At 52.0% G+C, this 19,955-nt stretch overlaps 7 protein-coding genes across 7 annotated transcripts; 3 read left to right on the forward strand and 4 right to left on the reverse strand.

The window, feature by feature from the left end:
• The first annotated feature begins 112 nt into the window (after positions 1-112).
• BDV14DRAFT_179851 (uncharacterized protein) lies at positions 113-5,839 on the forward strand. The gene is made up of 2 exons (XM_073769823.1): positions 113-4,284; positions 4,349-5,839. The coding sequence occupies exons 1-2, from the start codon at positions 341-343 to the stop codon at positions 5,487-5,489; spliced, it is 5,085 nt and encodes a 1,694-aa protein (XP_073624697.1). The 5' UTR covers positions 113-340; the 3' UTR covers positions 5,490-5,839.
• On the reverse strand, positions 5,736-9,555 carry canA (putative cullin binding protein CanA). Its single transcript, XM_073765860.1, has 2 exons — positions 6,458-9,555; positions 5,736-6,398 (listed from the first exon to the last, which is right to left on the reverse strand). The coding sequence occupies exons 1-2, from the start codon at positions 9,164-9,166 to the stop codon at positions 5,982-5,984; spliced, it is 3,126 nt and encodes a 1,041-aa protein (XP_073624698.1). The 5' UTR covers positions 9,167-9,555; the 3' UTR covers positions 5,736-5,981.
• On the reverse strand, positions 9,435-9,998 carry BDV14DRAFT_203478 (uncharacterized protein; the record flags this gene model as incomplete). Its single annotated transcript, XM_073774292.1, has 1 exon — positions 9,435-9,998. One exon carries the CDS (start codon positions 9,996-9,998, stop codon positions 9,435-9,437), a length of 564 nt encoding a protein of 187 aa, XP_073624699.1.
• Positions 9,999-10,150: 152 nt separating this feature from the next.
• On the forward strand, positions 10,151-12,900 carry BDV14DRAFT_119607 (RNA lariat debranching enzyme). Its single transcript, XM_073765861.1, has 3 exons — positions 10,151-10,457; positions 10,524-10,625; positions 10,687-12,900. The coding sequence occupies exons 1-3, from the start codon at positions 10,410-10,412 to the stop codon at positions 12,694-12,696; spliced, it is 2,160 nt and encodes a 719-aa protein (XP_073624700.1). The 5' UTR covers positions 10,151-10,409; the 3' UTR covers positions 12,697-12,900.
• BDV14DRAFT_119615 (RTP1/Tango6 family protein) lies at positions 12,901-16,922 on the reverse strand. The gene is made up of 3 exons (XM_073765863.1): positions 16,557-16,922; positions 15,924-16,503; positions 12,901-15,874 (listed from the first exon to the last, which is right to left on the reverse strand). The coding sequence occupies exons 1-3, from the start codon at positions 16,627-16,629 to the stop codon at positions 13,105-13,107; spliced, it is 3,423 nt and encodes a 1,140-aa protein (XP_073624701.1). The 5' UTR covers positions 16,630-16,922; the 3' UTR covers positions 12,901-13,104.
• On the forward strand, positions 16,852-18,743 carry zpr1 (zinc finger-containing protein ZPR1). Its single transcript, XM_073769824.1, has 2 exons — positions 16,852-17,153; positions 17,213-18,743. The coding sequence occupies exons 1-2, from the start codon at positions 17,025-17,027 to the stop codon at positions 18,488-18,490; spliced, it is 1,407 nt and encodes a 468-aa protein (XP_073624702.1). The 5' UTR covers positions 16,852-17,024; the 3' UTR covers positions 18,491-18,743.
• Positions 18,744-18,786: 43 nt separating this feature from the next.
• On the reverse strand, positions 18,787-19,908 carry cyp5 (putative peptidyl-prolyl cis-trans isomerase). The gene is made up of 3 exons (XM_073765862.1): positions 19,872-19,908; positions 19,740-19,805; positions 18,787-19,644 (listed from the first exon to the last, which is right to left on the reverse strand). Exons 1-3 carry the CDS (start codon positions 19,881-19,883, stop codon positions 19,084-19,086), a joined length of 639 nt encoding a protein of 212 aa, XP_073624703.1. The 5' UTR covers positions 19,884-19,908; the 3' UTR covers positions 18,787-19,083.
• Positions 19,909-19,955: the final 47 nt, after the last annotated feature.

The raw sequence follows: 19,955 nt of genomic DNA on the forward strand, positions 1-19,955 counted from the left end.
TGCAGAGTTCGCATGAGCTGGTTTCAGCGCCTGCAGAACTCCCTCTGATAAGTCTCAGACAATGAGTAACCAGCCATGGCTGGACAGTCTTTCCGACGACTGGGTGTCGTTGCCTGGGACTCCCACCAGTCCTGCTCCCCAATCACCTATCAACAGCCACTCCCGCCGCGAAAGCCTACAGAACACTCCTAGTCGCATTCCTATCCCCGCGCGTCGCTCTATTGAACCTTCACCTTCATCCGATAAGAAAAAGGTTCCGCGCCCTTGTCACCACATCAGACGTGAAGCTCCGACCCCGAAGACCCCGCGAACTCCAAAGATCACGAAAGCGCGATCGCCCATGCCCGGCTCGACAAAGTCGATTCAGAAGCCCACTCCGCCGCCACGCAGAAAACAGCTCTCCATGGATGGCAGGTCGCCCTTGCGATCGGTCTCGAACGCGTCGAGCCAGCCCGTGGATCAGAGCACGGTGCAAATCAGACCCAAGGAGACCAACAAGCAGGGGACACCGGAATGGCGGAAAAGATTGGTGAATGGCGATATACCTGTGGGCGAACAACGCGATCTATTTGCGCCGATCGGGCTGGAAAGTGTCTTCAAACCACCCTCGCCGGGCTCACCACTAGCGGGGAGTACACCGATTCCGAGGATGAAGCAGCCAGATGATGGATGGAACTTCAGCACCAATTCTATCGTCGACAACAAAGGGAGTTCTCCGAAACGAACGTCGAGGGGTAGTCGGGCGAGTTTGCGCACAGCATCGGAGAAGTCGATCACTGGCCAACGGTCGCGTACCGTGGAACGACCCGGCAAACAAACAACAACAAAACCGCGAAAGCAAGAGCCGCAGCCGAAGAAACCTTCAGCGCACCTATCACCAAACACAACCAAAAACGGTGACTCAGCAAGTCTCGCGCAGATGCGCTCTGCCAGTGGTTTGGAGGATCTACGTAACGAAGATTTCACACCCATCACGTTCTCACAGACAAACACATTGGATGGCGAGGGTACCGCCGAAATCATCAAATCTGCTTTGAAACAGGTTACAACGAAACTGGAGAAGCTTCACTTGGCCCCAGGAGAGCGTCCCGCTTCTAGGGCGAGTGACAGTGTCCTAATAGGCCAACCTGACGAGGATGACTTGTTCGATATAACTAGCAACTCTCTCCCTCAGGACCTCTCTATGGGGACGCTAGACTACCGAGGACGGAGCGCCTTTGCTAGCCTGCAAGGAGACGCCAACTCGGACGCAGAGGGCTCCTTCCATAAAGACCGGCTCTCCCCTGCAGGCTTCCCATCCCACCGCCTGACCCCGTTTCTCCGACCCAGCTCGAGAGTTCGAAGTTCGCCGCCATTCTACAACAAGAATAACGCACCGAGTGATCCATTAACACTACCGCGCCCTGCTTCTGCCCACGTTACGGGCTCACCTAGTAAGCTTGGAGGCATGGAGTCATCAGGAAGTCCACTGAAACTCTTTTCGAATCATGACACTTTTACAAACAACAAACTTCTTCGGCGAATGAGCCAGTTTGAAGAAACACTTGGCGAAGAATCGGATGAGGACGACGAGCCAGTTTCACCATCGGAAGAAGCTCGCCGCAAAGGCGAAAACCGCAACCTCCTGAATCCTAAACTCGACTCCTGGAGTGAACGACCGGGCAGGAGAACTGATAATTCAAGGACTAGGAACAACCAGACGCCTCGCATCAATCGATTTGGAGAAGGTCAGCTGGACAACTTCGACTTTTCCGATGCAAGCCCTTACGACGCTGATTTCCGCACTGGCTCGCCGGAACCTGATGTTGCACCACCTGGGAATTTACTATCCGCAGGTGGAAAGATTGGTCGGGGCCGCTCGTTCAGACAATTGAGCAGCGACTCCAGAACGTCTAATTCTTTCGCATCTGGCAAAAACCTTATCGACGACCCTGGCGCAGAAACGAGAGAAAGGGAAGACGAGAGACCTAGGCTCAAAACTGCGCTTAGCAGTCCGGCGAAAGATCCCAATCCAAAGAGGCGAAGAACGATAATAAAGTCTCATGGCGCCATGCTGGGTGATCAAGATGTTGAAGATAGTGGCGTTGCTGACGACCTATCGTTGCTTCAGCGAAGCCTGATGCAACATGGCTTGAGGTATGACAATGAGGAAGAGGGATTATCTGGATCTTCAAATCGCCCTAGGACGCCAACCCCCCATCAAACAGGGTCATTCGAACGAAAGCAAGCCTCCCCAAGTAGGCGAATACAACAATCCGAGCTCACGGAACATGGATTCTCCAGTTCGCCAGCGACAGACAATGTACCCGATGCTGTCGGACGTCCTGGGAACCAAGAGATCCGTAAAGGATCGATTACTACTCAAGACTTTCTTAACGAAGCGACCAAGGTGATGAACTTCATCCGCTCCAAAGGCACCGGCAAGAGTAGCCTGTCTCGGGTGGAAGAATCCTTGACTGAAGAAGACGAAGACAATGAAAGCTACGAAGAGGAGTCAACACTCGAGGAGTTCTCCCGGCCGCCCAGCAGGGAAGGGGTCGATTTGCGCAAGCTGCGGGCGCCTCAAGAACCTAACCCGCGCATCTTGAGCCACCTAAAGAAATTTCAAGAACACGATGAGCCGGAATTCGGCGTGAGTGGCTCTGTCATGTCCCTACACATTGGCGACGGGGACACTGACAGGCACCAGTCGGACCTTCGCAAGCGGAAGCTCCCAGGCCCTTCCCCAACCCAAGAAGATGATCTCTATGACTTCCTTCGAATGAATACGGAGACATCAGCGAAAACCTTCAGTGCTCGATCAGTACAGACTGGCTCATCCCAAGGCTCCCACGCCAAGGGTGTCTTATCTTCTGATATCGTATCTCATCTCATACCTGAACAGGTGAATGGTCTTACTTATGATCGACTTAAACATCAGTGGGTCAAAGAAGATGAAAGAACATCCCGCAACAGCCAGGCGAGCAAAGATGGCGACGATGATCCTTTCAAAGACATTTCGGACCTCAGCGTCGATGACGTGGAAGAGATGACGCGAACCGCAAGCTCTGGCTCCCATGAACTAGCCCGTGACCAACCGCAGAGCGGACGACATGGTTCTCAAAGCCCAGAGTGCGCCAAATCTGACTCTGAAGGGGGCAATTCTGTCCCTGAAGAAAGACCCAGAGCACCTTCGGCCAATCTCAGCTCTGTCCAGTCAGGGGTGAGCCGTTCGACAGCTGCTAGCCATCCTACTTCGGGCACGAGGGAAACGTCGTGGGGAACAGATGTGCCTAAGAGCACAGCATCCTCACATGACATTGAACACGAAATCAAACTGCATGAAGGTCGATTGTCTAAGCCCCCTCATCATCCCAGAGACCCACACCATCAAGCACGAGTTGTGACCATAAGCTTTTCGTCCCCCCTTGTATCTCAAATTGAGTACAGCGATGATGACAGCCCTTCTAAGCTTCGGCGAATCGCCATCAACTCGCAAGCTCAAGCTGCAGTTGCGGAGAACTCAGCACAACCGTCTTCCGAACGCGAGCAGGCATTCCGAAGACGTTCTATCTCGAAGATCGATGAACGCAGTGAAGATGCAGGCGAGGACCAAAGCTTAGTCCGTAGGGAATTGCAGGATCTTGGACCTCAACCGGGTGGAGAGAACATGGACGAGTCGCTCGCTTATTTGCGTGGACATGGACTGGACACGAGTTATAGCTTCCACTTGAGCCCTCTTCCTGACTTTACCGTCGATCAAATTGATCAACCGTTACATGTCGATGTTAGTTACGTCGCTCAACGCACCCATCCGACGTCTTTACGTCAGGTCCACGGCACGTTTGCTCTGGCAACAGAGGACTTGGTCAAGCACATCACGGAGGCTGAACCCTATGAGCCTTTCTGGGAACACCTTCGTCGACTCACCTTGCGTCGCAAAGGACTGATCACTCTCAATAAGCTCAGCGAATTCTGTCCTCGTCTTGAAGAATTGGACGTATCGGAGAATGACATCGGTCAGCTAAGTGGCGTTCCGTCGACAGTAAGGAACTTGAGGATCCAAGATAATCGCCTTTCCAATCTCACTGCATGGGGTCATCTTGGCAACCTGCAGTATCTTGATATTTCAGGAAATGGCCTAGAGTCCCTGGATGCTGTCAATGGACTTGTTCACCTGAGAGAGCTCATTGCGGACAACAACAATTTACGGGATATCGAGGGTGTTTTCGGACTGAATGGCCTTTTGACCCTGAAGCTTCGCAACAACTGTCTGAAATCCGTAGATTTTGAAGCAGCGGAACTGTGAGTATTACTTACTTGCACTCGTCTCGTTGGTGTCGCTAAACTAACATGAATCCACCAACAGGACTCGGCTGAGTGAGCTAGACATCAGCCACAACGAGCTGGTGTCTGTTAGGAACATCAACAACCTTCCAGCTTTGTCATATCTTGATCTTACCTCCAACCAGCTAGAAAACGTCACCGTGTTTGCTCCGCTGGCTGGCCTGCGAGCCCTGAAGCTGTCAGACAACCGACTATGCAACCTCGACGTGGGACTCTTCCCGGCACTCAGCCTTCTCTATGTAGACCAGAACCGACTATCCACGATTCTAGGCTTCGGCCAGACGCGTGACTTGGAAGTACTTTCTGCACGGGACCAATACATACCCGATGACTACAACGACGTTTTCTTCGAGTTGGATCTCGGTGCCGTTAAAGATATCAGGAAGGTATACCTTTCCTCGAACAAGCTCTCGTCGCAAACTCTCTCACCCACCACGCCCCTTCTCAGCCTACAGCTTCTAGACCTTGCCACATGCCGCCTAGAAGCACTACCAGTCGATTTCGCGTCAAAGTTCCCAAACGTCAAAGTTCTCAACCTCAACTTCAACTCTCTGCTGGGTGTGAATGAGTTGCTCGGCATGCACTGCCTTTCGCGTTTGACTGTTGCTGGCAATTCAATCTCCCGACTGAGAAGAGTCTGTCAAGTTCTTAGTCGCATTGGACGCACTAGCAAGTCGAACACTTGCACGCTTCATAAAGTTGACCTACGAGGAAATCCCCTCACCGTCAGATTTTACCCTCCTCCTGTGACGGGGAGCGGCAAACCGGATACACGCAAACTGACTGCCAGCGATCGAAGACGTTCTGGAGGAATTGGGCTTGATTTGGACTTGGCTCTTATGGAGAAGCTTGAACGTGATGGCCAACTCCTTCCGACTGAAGACGAGGATGATATTGCGATGGACCCCGAGGTCAACGACCCTTATACTCTACCTCCAGCGGACCTACTCTTGGATCAAAAACACCTAGCCCACCTCGACCAAGGGACAAGACTCAAACGTAGAGTCTTTGAGCTTATGCTCTATGCAGGCACCGGAGGTGCCCTCAAATATCTAGACGGACTGGAGTTCCGTCCCGTGCTGGAACCCGGTTCAGATATGAATCAAGCCTGGGCTAGACTTGAACAACTGGGCGTCCTCAAAAAGAAGGCGATCATGGGCTGATGATCGCTTTTTTCTTCTCTCCAGCCGTGACCTCTTATTTTCATTGCGGCAGCTGGCTGTGTTTTTCTGGATTCAATATTCTTCTACTGCAGCCACTGCTTCTCCTGTTTTTGCTTTTTAATTATTTGGAGGTTGGATTCTTCGTACAGCGTTGCTTTTAGCGGATTAGCTTCATCATACCTCGGAGTTTATGGTTCACTGATATCTGTGAGAGTCCTTGTTCTTGTTTTTGTTTTATGGTTGTTGCTGGCGTCACCCGGGATATTGGGTGCATGGGTACATACTACATAGCGAGTTGTTTTTCAAAACATACCTTACTACCAGCAATTGCATTTTCAGTTCTTCCATGCACGAGAGCTATTAAAATTAATCAGTGACATATGTAATTCCGTAACGTGGATCATGATATTTCATTCCTTATCTACTAGAGCCACTTGGGCATTTCATAGGCATCGCGTTACCGAGAGAAAGAATCCCAGACCTCAGCTAAGCCTAAAACTCATTCTCCAAACTACTAAACTGACCTCCGAACGACGTCCTCACCCACTCCATATACCCCTTCCACTTAAGCTTATCACCCACAGCCTCAGCCCCGGGGAACGCCTTGCTCAATTCTCTCGTGATCTTCAGGATCCCCGTCGACGCCTCCTGCGCCTTTTCAAGTTCCTGCTTGACGGCGTTCTCCTTAGGCTTGAATGAGAGGACTGAGGTGTACCGCTCTGAGAGGGGGTCGAGGTGCCGGCTTGTTTCTTCGGGGGCGAGTGTGATGAGTTTGGAGGTCATGAGGTTTGAGATTGTGCGAATGTCTTGCTCGTCGTCTATTCCTGCTAGGATGCGCGAGAAGAGTTCGTTTAGGTGGGAGTGTGTGAAGGAGGTGTCGAGGGCGGCGTAGAGGGTTTCGTAGGCGCTCTGGGTTGGTTGTTAGTATTGTAGACGGTGAGATATAATGCTAGGGTTGGAATGCTTACCTTGCGCAACTCGAGTCCATCGTCGACCTTGTGCTTGAATGGACCCATTTGGACCTCCCTGATGAGTTCGGGTTTGATCTGTGTGTCACCGAGGACGGCGGGGAGGAGTTCGCCTAGGTGAGGGAGAATTAGGGAGAGCTTGTTGTGGATTGCTGAGTTGAGGGTTGTGAGGGCGAGGCGGTGGTTGCCTAGGTCCTGGTCACTGAGCATGTTGACTAGGAGTGGCAGGACCAGGGGTCGGAGGACATCGTTGTAGGTATCGCGAGGATCGGAGAGGGTGAAGCGGAATGCAGAGATCACAATACTACGGATGCTCGAGTCTCCGTTGGAGAGGTATTCTTGGAAGTGAGGGATGTAGGCGGGGAGGTCGAGCAAGGCCAGCCGCCCAACACACTCGGCGCCGACAGCGCGGTTGTCCTCCTCCTTAGAGACAACGAGCAACGCCTGCCAGAGCTTCGTGGCAGAGGGCGCGACGTCCTGCCTGATTAGCTCAGGGTGCTGCAATAATTCCTTGACGGAGTGCAGAAGAAGGTAGCTTTGGGATTCAGGCTTCTCCAGGCCGCCAAGGATGGTGGGCAGATAAGCATTCACGTTGCCTGCAGCTGCGTTTCCGAGTGCTGCGGCGGCAGCCAAGCGGACCTTCTCGGACTTCGAGTTGAAGTGAGTAATGAAAACGTCGGGCGTCAATGAGCAATCGGCACCTAGGCGAAGTGCAGTTTCACCCAGGATAGCGAGGGCCAGGCACTGGCGCTGGACGTCTTGGGTCTTTTGCAATTCCGACAAGAAATCTTCCATCCGCACACCAACGTTTGAACCACCGTGAACCAAGAGTGTACCGATAGCGCGCCCGACAACGGAAGTATCGCCTTCAACACCAACATCACGCAACAGCTTTTGCATTAAAATCGAGCCGCTGCCCTCTTCTCCGATGACTTTCACCAGGAGTAGTAATGATTTCAGGACTGTCCCAGCGAGGAATGTCTTGACTATCGAGCAAACAGCGGCTACCAAGTCATCATTGACAAGAAGCTGGGCGTTGCCAGGGACAAGCTTTGCGATGATGATGAGTGACGGAGCCAGCAGATGGAAGTCATCAACGTTGATAAGAGGAATGAGGAAGCCCTCCAGGCTTCTCATGGTGTTTCCATCATAATGAGCTCTCGTCGTGGGGTTCATGGACAGACTGCGGAGAGTTTCTAAGCTGGCGCTCCGAAGAACACGATCCGACTTTCTTAGTTGTGCCCCCAACTCAGTGGTGACTTCTCGAACCCAGACAGAATCAACGTCATCCTTTTGTGAGCAAAGGATGGCAACATCGTCAATAGCACGAACTGCGGAAAGTCGAGTGGTTTCGTTCTTCAGGCGATCCAACAGAGTCGCAGAACCCTTGGATCGGTATTGCGATGAAAGGAATGCCGCGCCATGCTCTCCAGAAGTCCTCGCAAGCAGGACACCCAGGACGTGGATTGCTCGCTGCCGAACCTCGAGGTCAGAGCTCGTATCAGCGATGCGACTGTGGCTAACGTCGTAGAGCTTCTCCAACTGAGAAACAAGGTCTGGTGACGCAGCAGTCACCCGAGGTGGAGAAAGCGCTTTCACAATTTGCTCAACTGCTGCAAGTGCCTCGCTGCTTACTTTATAGTTACGATCATTGACGGCGCTAATTACACCGGGAATAAGCGCTATGAGGAATGGAAGAAGAGCGTCAGAAGTATGCGTCTCAGAGATCGCCGAGATAAGTCCGAGTGTCTCGATTTGTAGGGTGCCAGCACTCGCAGATGACCCGACCGACGCAGAGGAACCGCCGGACACTGAGGACTTGAGCACGTCTGCGATAGGGTCCTCAATCTGCTGAAGATGATCTGCGAGTCCTCCATAACGCACGAGGGCCAAGCTCTTCAGAAGAACTATGATGGCTTGTTTCAGAGGAATTGAAGCCTGTTTCCACATTTTGACTAGACTTCGAACAATAACAGGCAGAGCGTTTGCCAACTCTGCTTGGGCACCCGACTTCGGCGAAGCCGGGGCGGCCAGAGGAGTACCAGCTGCGGAGGAAGTACCAATGGTGGGTTCAAAGTCAATCATGCTAGCATCACTGTCTTGACGTCTCCGCTTTCTCGAGATCTTGGAACCGCTACCGACAGACTCCAGGAAGCCGTTGGATGTTATGATCATCGACCCTTCTCCAGTCTTGCGAACGAGGGCGTTCATGGTAGAGACCAGCTCGAGCTTGACACTTTCCTCTCTTTCTTTACCGAAGCGACTGATGATAGCAGGTGCAATCTGTTGGTATAACGATCCCTCGTCCAAGGAACGGCCGCGCCCATAGGTCGAGATCACAGCGTAAAGAAGCTTCGCAGCGCATCGACGGACCTTCCAGCTCATATCATCTATATCACTGTAGCCTCCTTCTTCTTCGAAGTCGTCGAACTCATCGTCATCCATATCAGGTTCCTCCGTAGCATCATCCTCGGAGCCATCGTCCTGTGTACCACTCATTTCCTCATCATCTTCGTTATCGGCAACATTGGGGTCGTATTTCAGGTATCGTAAGGCCGAGCTGATGGTGTTTGGTAGGTAAGATTGCATTTGAGGGCTGCATGAACTGATCAGAGCCTCCAACGTCACCAAGGCGGTCTCGCGGAGCTCATCTGCTTGAGGGTCGTGTTCATCGTCGTGGGAATAGTCTGACATTGCGTCAGAAGACATGGTAGCGAGTAACTCGATTTGGGAGACGGCAAGTTGAGGCAGCTTTGAGGTGAAATATTGAAGCTAGAAAATTGGTGGGAGAGTCTGAGAGCTTCAAAGAAAGAAAGCTGGAGCAACAGTGACCTTGACGCCTACACTAGGCTGGGCTGGTAGCTCGACTGCGGAGGAAAGCCCCGCGCTAATCCCAGAAAGTCTCGGAATGCCAAGTCCCGATGTTCCGGTACTGGGCATCAAAAATCGGACAATGAGCACAGTCAAAGAGTCCTTATTACTGCAGGAAATCGAACAGATCGAGAGATTTAGACTGAGACTGGCTGCCTTGTGATTTCTTGTTAGCAAGAAGAGCCTGCAAACCACCCTGTTTCCGCGCCTTGGCCCTTTTCTTACTACTAGCGTTTTCTGTAGCTTTAGTAGTAGTAGTAGTAGAAACTTGGTCTGGGGCTGATGCAGACAGCTGAGAGGCAGTAGCTTTGACGGGAATAGGTGCAGATTTTGAAGGGATGCGAGACTGGGTCACTGTTCGTCGACGGCACCGCAGGCACTTATAGACAGTAGCGCCCTCAGTGGTTAGACCTTTGGCAAGGGAAGAAGTAACGTGCCTCCGAGTGCTCTTCTTGATAGATGCTACTTTGGCCCATTCAGTCTTCCGGGAGCTACCACAAGCACCGCAGGATGAATCATGAAGTCGTTCGTTGAGCGGTTTGTGGTCTTCATGGAAAATGGCATTATGCGCGGATATGAGGTATGCGGCAGTGGACGGGCTGGTAGAGCTCAAAGAGCTAGCAGAGTCCTTTAAGAAATTCAATCGGGGAGTGAACTCTTTGAAATGCATTGTATCTGGTTGTCCAGGTCTCCTTCTGGGCAGATAATGAGGGTGCGAAGATGGGACAAGATATGCAAGGCAGAGTGAAGAGGTGGTTGTACAGGAGAAAACCAAAGCTGCGGCTCCCCAAAGCCCAGAACACAACATCTACTCCCCGACCCTTCCACCCTCCTCTCCCTCCCTCTTCATCCTTCATTATCCTCTCAACAACACTATCTCTTTTCCTTACTTTCTCCTTTCTTCTTCTGGGCCTCTACTCTATCAACTCTTTTCTTCCTCAGAGTCCTTTCCTTGAACCCCTTCTCCATTTGCGTTCGACGGAAAAGTTCTACTCTGTAGCAAACGCTCCACTCCTCGACTCTCGCGCTCCACCAACTCTTTTAGTTCTTTCAGCTTTCCTAGCTGCTTGAAAACATCGAGATGACCGACTCAACTACGCCGTCGGTCCGAGTTGCCGTAGAAGGATGCGTACGTTCACCTACGAATTATATCATTCTGGGGTGTTCCAGGCTACTAACACACACAATTGCGCAGGGTCATGGCTGTTTGCACGACATATATGCATCAGTTGAGAAAGCTGCGTCGCTCAAGGGGTGGGATGGGGTAGATCTGTTGATTATTGGAGGTGATTTCCAGGTTCGCTCTGTTTAGGCTTTCCTTACAGCTTCCTTCGACTCAGGCTCTAACCATCAGCTAGGCGGTCCGCAACTCTAATGATATGGCTTGTATGTCTGTGCCGACAAAGTACAAGGAGGTTGGAGACTTCCATGAATACTACAGTGGAAAGAGGACTGCCCCGTATCTAACGATTTTTATTGGCGGGAATCATGAAGCGAGCAATCATCTTTTTGAGCTCTACTACGGGGGATGGGTCGCTCCCAACATTTACTTCCTAGGAGCGGCCAATGTCGTTCGCTTTGGGTCGCTCCGCATTGCTGGCTTCTCCGGTATATGGAAAGGCTATGACTACAGGAAGCCTCACTTCGAGAGAATCCCATACAACCGAGATGAGCTTGGAAGTATCTACCATGTGCGAGAACTTGACATCCGAAAATTGCTCCAGGTCCGCACACAGGTGGATGTAGGCCTGTCCCACGACTGGCCTAAACAAGTTGAGTACTCCGGCAACTGGCAGCAACTGTTCAGTGTAAAGCCCTTCTTCCGGGAAGACTCCCAGAGCGGAAGACTGGGTAATCAGGCTGCACAGTATGTTCTCCAGCGACTACGCCCCGCCTATTGGTTTTCTGCGCATCTTCATGTGAAGTTTGCAGCCTCCATCCAACATACTCCGCTGAATGACAACCCTTCAAAACACCAATTCGGCCTCGATGGCGCCTCCTTTACTACCATGGTACTAGGAGACGAGGATGCAGCGAGCCAAGCGCCCGAGCCCGACCGCACTGTCCCCCGACACGACGTACCGTCATATCCGCAAGACGAACAAGGCAAACAAGATTATGGAGATGCCAGAGAGTCCTCCAACGTAACGAACGAAAATGAACCCATGTCAATGCCGCAAAATCCACAGCCGGTCGAAGCCATGCCCTCGCAAGGCAGCGGAAACACCCCGGAATTGCTGTCGGCGTGGAAAAATTTCCATCAAGTTGCCGCAAAAAACGAAGCGGAAGAGAACGACCGCTACTTGTCCGAGCACTCAAAGAACCAGAGTAACGTGACACCGACCATTGAGCATAATTTGACCTGGCGCAAAGTTGAAGCGGATGTTGAAGGCTTTGGCCGCAAGCCAGCAGGCATCGAACGCAGTGGTCCGCGTGAGGCCAAGAAGCAAAAACTCCAGCATGATCCAGAGCCAGTCAAAAACTCAGATGAGATAGATCTAGACCTGGATAGCGACTCGGACCTTGATCCATCTTCTGCCCCAGCAAAGCCTCCTACAAACAAGACCACAACGGAGAAAACGACCAGCGTACCACCTCAAGATGTGTCCAAACCGGCCGATTCGGAAGTTCCAGACGACGTTAGAGCACTACTCCCAAGCAGCTTCTCCGCCCCCCAGCCAGCCCCCCAACGCACCCAAAATACTCTACCCTTCCCCGAAGCAATCACAAATAAGACCACCAACTTCCTCGCCCTCGACAAATGCCTCCCGAACCGCGAATTCCTCCAGCTCCTTGAAATCCCCGCCATCTCTGAGACAGAAGACACTCAGCCTAAATCTTCATTACAGCGCCCCTTCCGCCTACAATACGACAAAGAATGGCTAGCAATCACACGCGTCTTTGCTTCAGAACTCCAATATGGAGGCAGCCCAGACGTCAAACTACCCCACGACAAAGGCGAAGCAACCTACGCACCCCTAATTGCAGAAGAAGAGAAATGGGTCGAAGAAAATATCGTCAAGCCGGGGAAACTCGATGTCCCAGAGAACTTCACGCAGACTGCACCCGTCTATGACTCCGAGATCCCCATCACCACGGAAGAGCAACCTCCCGAGTACAACAACCCGCAGACTGCGGCATTCTGTGAACTCGTTGGCATTAAGAACAAGTTTTACCTGACGGATGAGGAGCGCCAGGCTAGACTTGCAGCGGGACCTCGCCCTTGCAACCCTTCGTTTGGTAGGCCCGGTGGCCGTGGTGGTAGGGGCGGAAGGGGTGGACGTGGAGGCGGCGGTCGAGGAGGCAGCTATGGACGTGGGTTTGGGCGTGGGCGTGGGCGCGGTGGTGGTGGTGGACGCCAATGGTAGGCTGCCTTTCTCTCTATTTGAAAGCTGGATCTCGAATCATATCTCGATGGGAATGAACGAAACGAAACACCACTTTCTGTTTCGCTGGTAAAAATATGCTGTATACTACTCGCAGTTCACGATACCATCACTTATCTTGCTGCGGTCTGTGGCCCGCACAGCGTCTTGCTATTCTGCTTGCGCAAATTTATCCAACGGGGCGCTATCCTATGAGATGGACATGGACATGAACACGGATAAGGGTTTCAATCTTCTGCGATCCTCTGCCTTGCATGTATTTCACTCAAAAAGTTACGATAGAGATACCCAACGTTTCCTTTTCCGTTGGACAATCGATAAAAACCTGTGACTATCTACCTTCCGAATATTCTCCGAAGAAATCCTCTCAACAGAGTATCTAAGACCCGGCTACTCAATCTCCTCAATACGCGGTCTACCCCCCTCGCCCCGCCCAGCCAAAGGATTGATACTAAGCCCAGCAATCTGATCGCCAAGTTCAAACCGCGGGTCATCCGCTTCAGCCCCAGGATTTCGCCCAACGCCCCAAAGAAGCGACTTCTCAATCCAAGCCTCCAGACTTTCCGTCAAAACACGGATATGTCCACGGACAATCGAGTCCGTCTCACAGGATTCGACAGCCGCAAGCGTACGGAGCATATGCGGGATGTTACCGATAGAGCCCTCGCTTGGCCCAGGGTAAGCGGATGACGAGTTATCAGCAAGGGTGAATCCGAAGCCGAAGTTTTGCGTCCCGCGGCTCTCACGCGCTTCATCGAGGGATTTGAGAATATCGAGGAGGAGAACGGCGCTTGCGCGGCGGAGGATAGCGGACTCGTCGTCTGGTTCGAGTGTTAATGTTGCGAGGGCGAGATCGACGGCCGATGACAGGGTTGCTGGACCCAGGCCAATGATATTTGTCTGCACGGCTGTTGCAAGGACTGAGAGAGCCGAGGCACGAACACGCAAGTCATCTGGTTCTTCGTCGCGCACTGAACCGGCTGCCCAGGCAGATATTATGTTTGCGGTGTGCGCAACTTGCTCGGGTGTCTGTTTGTCAGGGTCTTCTTCGCCATCGATGATCTCCTCGAGGATCTTCGGCGCAGAGAGGGCCCATCCTGACGCTGCATCTTTCTGTCTTTGGCGTTCTTCGCGTTCCCTTTGGCGGCGTTCTTTTTCGAGCGTTGCTTGTCGGGCGGCCTGGGCTTGTGGTTTCTGTGCTCTTCTGCCGGCAACGGATATGAGGCCTTCGCCTAGGGCCTTTGCTGTTTCGCCGGCGAGGGCCTCGCCAAGATCTTGCACGGTGCGGAGGAGGGCCTCGCCGATTTTGAGGCGTTGGCCCAGTGTTGCAGCTTCGCTTCTGTCGATGTATCGTTCTACTAGGGTCTTAACTACAGTGCGTGGGTGGCGTGAGGCTAATGTGCCGATGAGCTTGATGGCGTTCAGGTATATGAATTCGTCATTGGCGATTGTTTCGGTGGAGTCGGTGATGATGGATAAGAGGAGTGTTAGTGTGGATGGGATATCGAGGATTGGTGAGGATTTCTTGATCAAGTCTGACAGAAGAGAAAATCCTTCGGCTTGTACTGGTGGAAGATCTGAGTTGAGATTCATCAGGGCGCGGCGATGAATCTCGAAATCTGGAGTTTCGGTTGATTTTCCCTTCGATTCCTGCTGTTCTGGGGAGACGAGGTGGATCTCAAGCAGCATAGAGGATGTTGTTCCTGATTTCGACAGCGACGATGATAGATGGGGTAGAAGCAGGTCTAGCTTCTCTTTGATAATTTTGAGCATCTCGCTCGTGTCCTTTGATATGGAGAATTCTGGTGATGCGACGATTGTTGAGAGTAGACTGAACACAACTTGGAGGGATTCTGCAGAATCAGACTCGGTGGCCTCCTCTAAGTCGGCTTCGTCTGTGGACACGATATTGGCCAGTGATGATAGCGACACCTTTCCAGATCCATTTCCCAAGGTTTGCCTTGATCGGATTCTGGTTGAGGCAAGCTCACCATCGAGTATATGTTTAATAAGTTCAAGTACTTTCAAGGGTCGGCGAGAGAGCGTGTCTTTGAAGGTGTCTAGAAGTGTCTCAGCTAGTTTGGCACAGACTAGCTTCTGGATGATACTACCAGATTCATTGTCGGGGCGTAACTGAGAGTTATTCGGTGCAGCAGCATCGCTCGCCTGTTGCGTCAGCCACCGCTCGCTCACATAAAGGAAGACCTCGCCTGTCTGCTCATCGCGACTCGGGTCAGCCTCCAACAAGCTCGTGAAGAGTTTGGTTCGGGACTGTAAATCATCCATGAGGCCAACTAGATTGCTTCCGGAATCCTGGGGGTCTGGCTTCTTCAGAATGATGTGATTCGATGAGTTTGTGCTGTAAGCGCACGTCAAGCCACCGTTGTAGAGGAAGTTGTCGATAATTTTCCTCAGGGGCAGAAACCCGACTGATATGCCAAAGTACGTCTGTAGGATTAACATCACATCATCGTGAAACACCTTGAGCTGCTGTTGCATACTGAAGCACGCCAATCCCCAGAGCGGAAGGAGGATCGGGGAGACAACCCTTTTGACGAGTCCAGGATTTGGAGGCTGCAAAACCAATGTCTTGAGTCTACTGATTGCCAGTAGCACCTCCGACTCACTGGACAGAACACTCTCGGATGCCGAGGTAGAAATTCCTTGTTGTGGCGTAATGAACGTCCACGAGGTTTCATCAAGAGATCCCGTCAGAGCCTTGTAGATGGGTTCCAGAAATATAGAATGTCCGATACTTCCAGGTGCACCAAACGCTCTCTTGCCGAGGATTCCGTTACCTGCAATATATGCAGCGGCCTTCCGCAGATCTGGATCCTCCCCAGAGATCAATGCCAGTAGCTGTGGGCCAATGACCCTGAAATAGGTCTCGGCTTCCATTCCTTGAGGAACAGATGACAATAGCCGCGATGCGTGCATGATAGCGTTGACAGTCAGGTGCGGGCCACTGGATGTTTGCTCCTGGGCTTCGTGCCCCAATGATGGGGCAAATTGCGAGGCGAGGAAGACTATCGTCTGAACCACACCATTCTCACGCAGTGGTACCCTGGAAAGCAATCCCGTAATCACTGCTTTGAACCAAGGAGCAGGGCTTGACTGAAGGAAAGCGGACAATGTCGGTAGTAGACTAGCGGTTGCTGTGCTGAGAGCCTGTCAGTATCTGCAAACACAGTGACATTTGAGGGACGCACTCTTCAACTATCTTTGTCAGCATCTGGCGTGTTTGAGATTTGTCGTTGCTATCTGGAAGCTTTGGATTATAGCTCAGCTCAGACAAGGCACTTATGAGATCACTCAGAATTCGACCACTGATCACAGGTTGAATGCTAGGCCTAGGATTGAATAAGATGTTGGATAACTCTATCATGATACGACGCAGTAGAGAAGCATCTTGAGGCTCTTCATGCACAGGGGCAGCCTGCTGCGCAATCACACCTGCAGGAAGGACGGATATCACTCTTTGCTGTAGAGGGATTCCCACGCCAGTTGAAAGTGAAGGGTAGATCCCTTCGAGTGATACCAGATCAAGAAGTGCGTGGAGGACGCGGCGCCGCTTTGCATCCTCTAGGTTAGGGTCCTCCTGGATGTTGTCCGTTTGAGAGCTCAGCTCTGCATCGTTTGCGGGAGTGACAAATGCCGTGTGAATTTGAGAGAGCAAGTCCAGAGCTTTGCCAATGACGCTTGCTCTAACTGATGCATTTTCTGAGGACTCGGAAGAGTCTTGGCCCAGGATCGCTATCAGTGACTTCCCACGAGACTTCTGCACCTCATCTGGTCCGAGTTAGCACTCCTGTATCAGTGGCTAAGAGCCCATAGTTGCATGCCTCGGAGAAGAACGGGGCTTAGAAATGCGCTTGCCTCAGCAAAGGCTGCTCTAACCCTCGCCGGGTCACCCATATTTATAGAACAAATTGAGAGCTCTGCCACATAGCGATGCTACCCAGGTCCCACAGCCTAGTCGTCCTGTTGATCTCGTTATGGTGAACTCTATTCATTCTAGGAAATAGCTCGGCAGCAGAATGGTCCGCCCTCCATGTTGATGCCTCAGGCGTCAACAGCTATCGATATGACTAACCCGCCTTATCTCCGATTAATAACCCCTCCAGAAAAAAAAAAGCCCCGCCACGGCTCGATTGTGGAAAGCACAAGAACATTCCGGCCCAACTGACGGCTTTGCCTCTCCTTGTTTATCATTTCCTCTGTTTCCCGGGACTATCTAATACCTTGTGTCCTATACACCAGGTTCATCTTTCGTTTACTGTCTCGCCAGTTGCGCATATATATTAGCAACAATGTCCGCCGACGATCAGCAGGTGACGCAGGAGGAGTCTCAGTTCCAGAAGCCTGGAGACCTCGTTGAGAGAAATGAGGAGACCGGTGTTATGCAGGTGGAGAGTCTGTGCATGAACTGCCACGAGAATGTAGGTTTACTGGAGCCCGCAACATTGTTCTGCAGCGATAGGTCTAACGCCGTGATCAGGGAATGACCAGATTATTGCTCCTCCGCGTCCCCTTCTTCCGCGATATCATTCTAGAGTCATTCGAATGCGAGCACTGTTATCACAAGGACAACTCCGTTAAGTCCGCCGGTCAGATCCAAGAGAAGGGTACGGTATACACACTTGACGTCGAGAACGAGGACGACCTCCAACGTCAGGTCATTCGCAGCGACGTCTCCATCTTCAAGGTCGAGTCGCTGGGTATCGAGATGCCCAAGGGTGAGAGTCAATTGACTACTGTGGAGGGTGTCATTCAGAAGATTCACGAATCGCTATCGAGCGAGCAACCGCTGCGAAAGGTCCAGGCCCCCGAGCTCCACGACGCCCTTGCGCCTCTCATCGACAACCTCCAGAAGATCCTCGACCGCGAGGGCTACCCATTCACCGTTTCTCTGGATGACCCCACGGGTAACTCTTGGATTGCGCCAACGACCAACGACACTGGACGTAACTACCGACGCCGCGACTACCCCCGCACCCACGAGCAAAACGAAGAACTCGGAATCGCGGCCGACCCTGAAGCTGCCAAGGCTGAGGGTGAGGCCTTCGGTAACCCGGAGGACCTCGACATCACCGACGGAAAGGTCTACAGTCTCCCTGCCGAATGCCCGGCGTGCTCCAAGAACTGCGTCGTCAACATGCAGAAGGTCGACATCCCGTACTTCAAGGAAGTCTACATCTGGAGTAACGTTTGCGACCACTGCGGCTACCGCTCCAGCGACGTCAAGACGGGTGGTGAAGTCCCCGAGAAGGGAAAGCGCATCACAATCAGCGTGGAGACCATTACCGATTTGCACCGTGATATCCTGAAGTCCGACACCTGCGCGCTGTACAGTGAGCAGCTTGAGGTTACCGTCCAGCCCGGTACTCTAGGTGGACGATTCACGACCGTCGAGGGTCTTCTCACTGAGATCCGCGACCAGCTCAAGGGCCAGATTTACGACGTCGACGACTCTACGCAAAGCGGTGGTGACAGTATGGCCGAGTCCGACAAGGAGAAGTGGGCCCGCTTCTTCAGCCGCCTTGACTCTGCTATCAAGGGTGACCTGAAGTTTGTTATGACGCTCGAGGACCCCATGGCCAACAGCTACGTCCAGGACTTGTGTGCTCCCGAGCCTGATCCCCAAATGAAGACCGAGGAGTACACTCGTACGGAGGAAGAAGAGGAGGAGCTTGGTCTAAAGGACATGAAGGTTGAGGGGTACGAAGAGGACGAAGAAAACAAGGACAAGAAGGAGGAAGCGGAAAACAAGTCATGATCTAACGATACCCACATAGACATTGCGTCGTCTCCAGTTTTATGATCTATGATGTTTTTACGATTTCTTGGCTTTGTGAGCATGGTGGTGCTTGATCTTTTATTTGCTTTTGGTACTCGAACGGTGGTGTTTATCAGGGGTTGATGATACATTGATGATGAGGACCTGTATTATGGTTTAAAGTACAGAAAAGTTGGTTAGAGATTATAATTATGAGTAGAACTGTCGAAGTTCACATTTCGCATTCAAGACACTCCCTGTCTGGAAGATCGCTAATTTGTATTTCCAACATACTTTCTCATTGTAGTCGATAGGCCACGCCTTTGCGGCCACAGAGATTATGGTGGAACCATGTCCCGGCAAGAGCTGCCTGAAAAGCCCACGAAGCCATCAATGCCGAGCATTGACAACACCTGGAACAGATGATGGGTTTTTGACACTGGATGAATGGCGAAGATCTGCACCCCGCCGGCCGGGACACGTCTGCTTGCGTTGTCTTATATTGCGAATGCTGTTGCAATGGTTCCTGCCTTGCGTATTGCTGGCAGGTCAATCGAGTCGAACATGGTCAATCACAGCTCGGGATCTATCACTCAGGTAGCAAAAGGGTTTGCATGAATCGTGACCTTGTTGATCCGTAGCGGCTCGTACTCTGACTCCTCGCCTGCCTTCGGCTGAACAACCCTCCCCTTTTTATCAACCTTAACATTTGCCTTCTCCAAATTCGTCAAAATGTCACCACCTTCATCTTGCGCCGTCAAATTCAACACCTTTCCGAATACAGTACTCGTGCCATCCAGATGCGGCGCGGCCGCAAAAGTGATAAAGAACTGACTTCCATTGATTGTAGACCCTGTAGCACCCTGCGAGCCGGGTGCAGTCTGATTCTTTACCGGTCGAGACGCCATCGAGAGGATACCCCGCGTGTTGTGTCGCAGGGCCGGAAGATGAATTTCTTGGTTGAGCGCTGAGGGGTGGTAGATCGAGGTGCCGCCTTTGGGAATATCGTCGAACGGAAGCATGGGTTTCGTTCCTTCTTGTGACTTCCCAGCTGGTCCAAGGGAGATATCGCCGCCTTGGATCATGAAGCCCCGCATCAAACGGTGGAAGGGTGTATCATTGTATGCGCCGGTTGCGCAGAGCGCGATGAAGTTCTAGAGAGAGCTCTTATCAGCTTTTTGCACATATAAAATCATGATCAACACGGAAAGTGAGCAAAGCAGCGGATGTTGATCGCGCCAATACGTACTTCTGCGGTTTTTGGGACGGCTTCGCAAAAGAGCTCGACCTTTAGGTCTCCCTGTGTGGTATGGAGCTGAGATCCAGATATGTTAGTTTCGGAGCAAGACGCAGGACGTAGCGCTGGTGACTGAATACTCACTGTAACCGACATCGTCGAGGTATAATCGTAGTGTTTCCGAAATGAAGATGCGGAATTGATGTCGCGCGGAATGAAGCGTTGCGG

The sequence above is a fragment of the Aspergillus stella-maris genome (assembly GCF_047715825.1).
Source record: "Aspergillus stella-maris strain CBS 113639 unplaced genomic scaffold BDV14scaffold_60, whole genome shotgun sequence".
Taxonomy (NCBI): domain Eukaryota; kingdom Fungi; phylum Ascomycota; class Eurotiomycetes; order Eurotiales; family Aspergillaceae; genus Aspergillus; species Aspergillus stella-maris.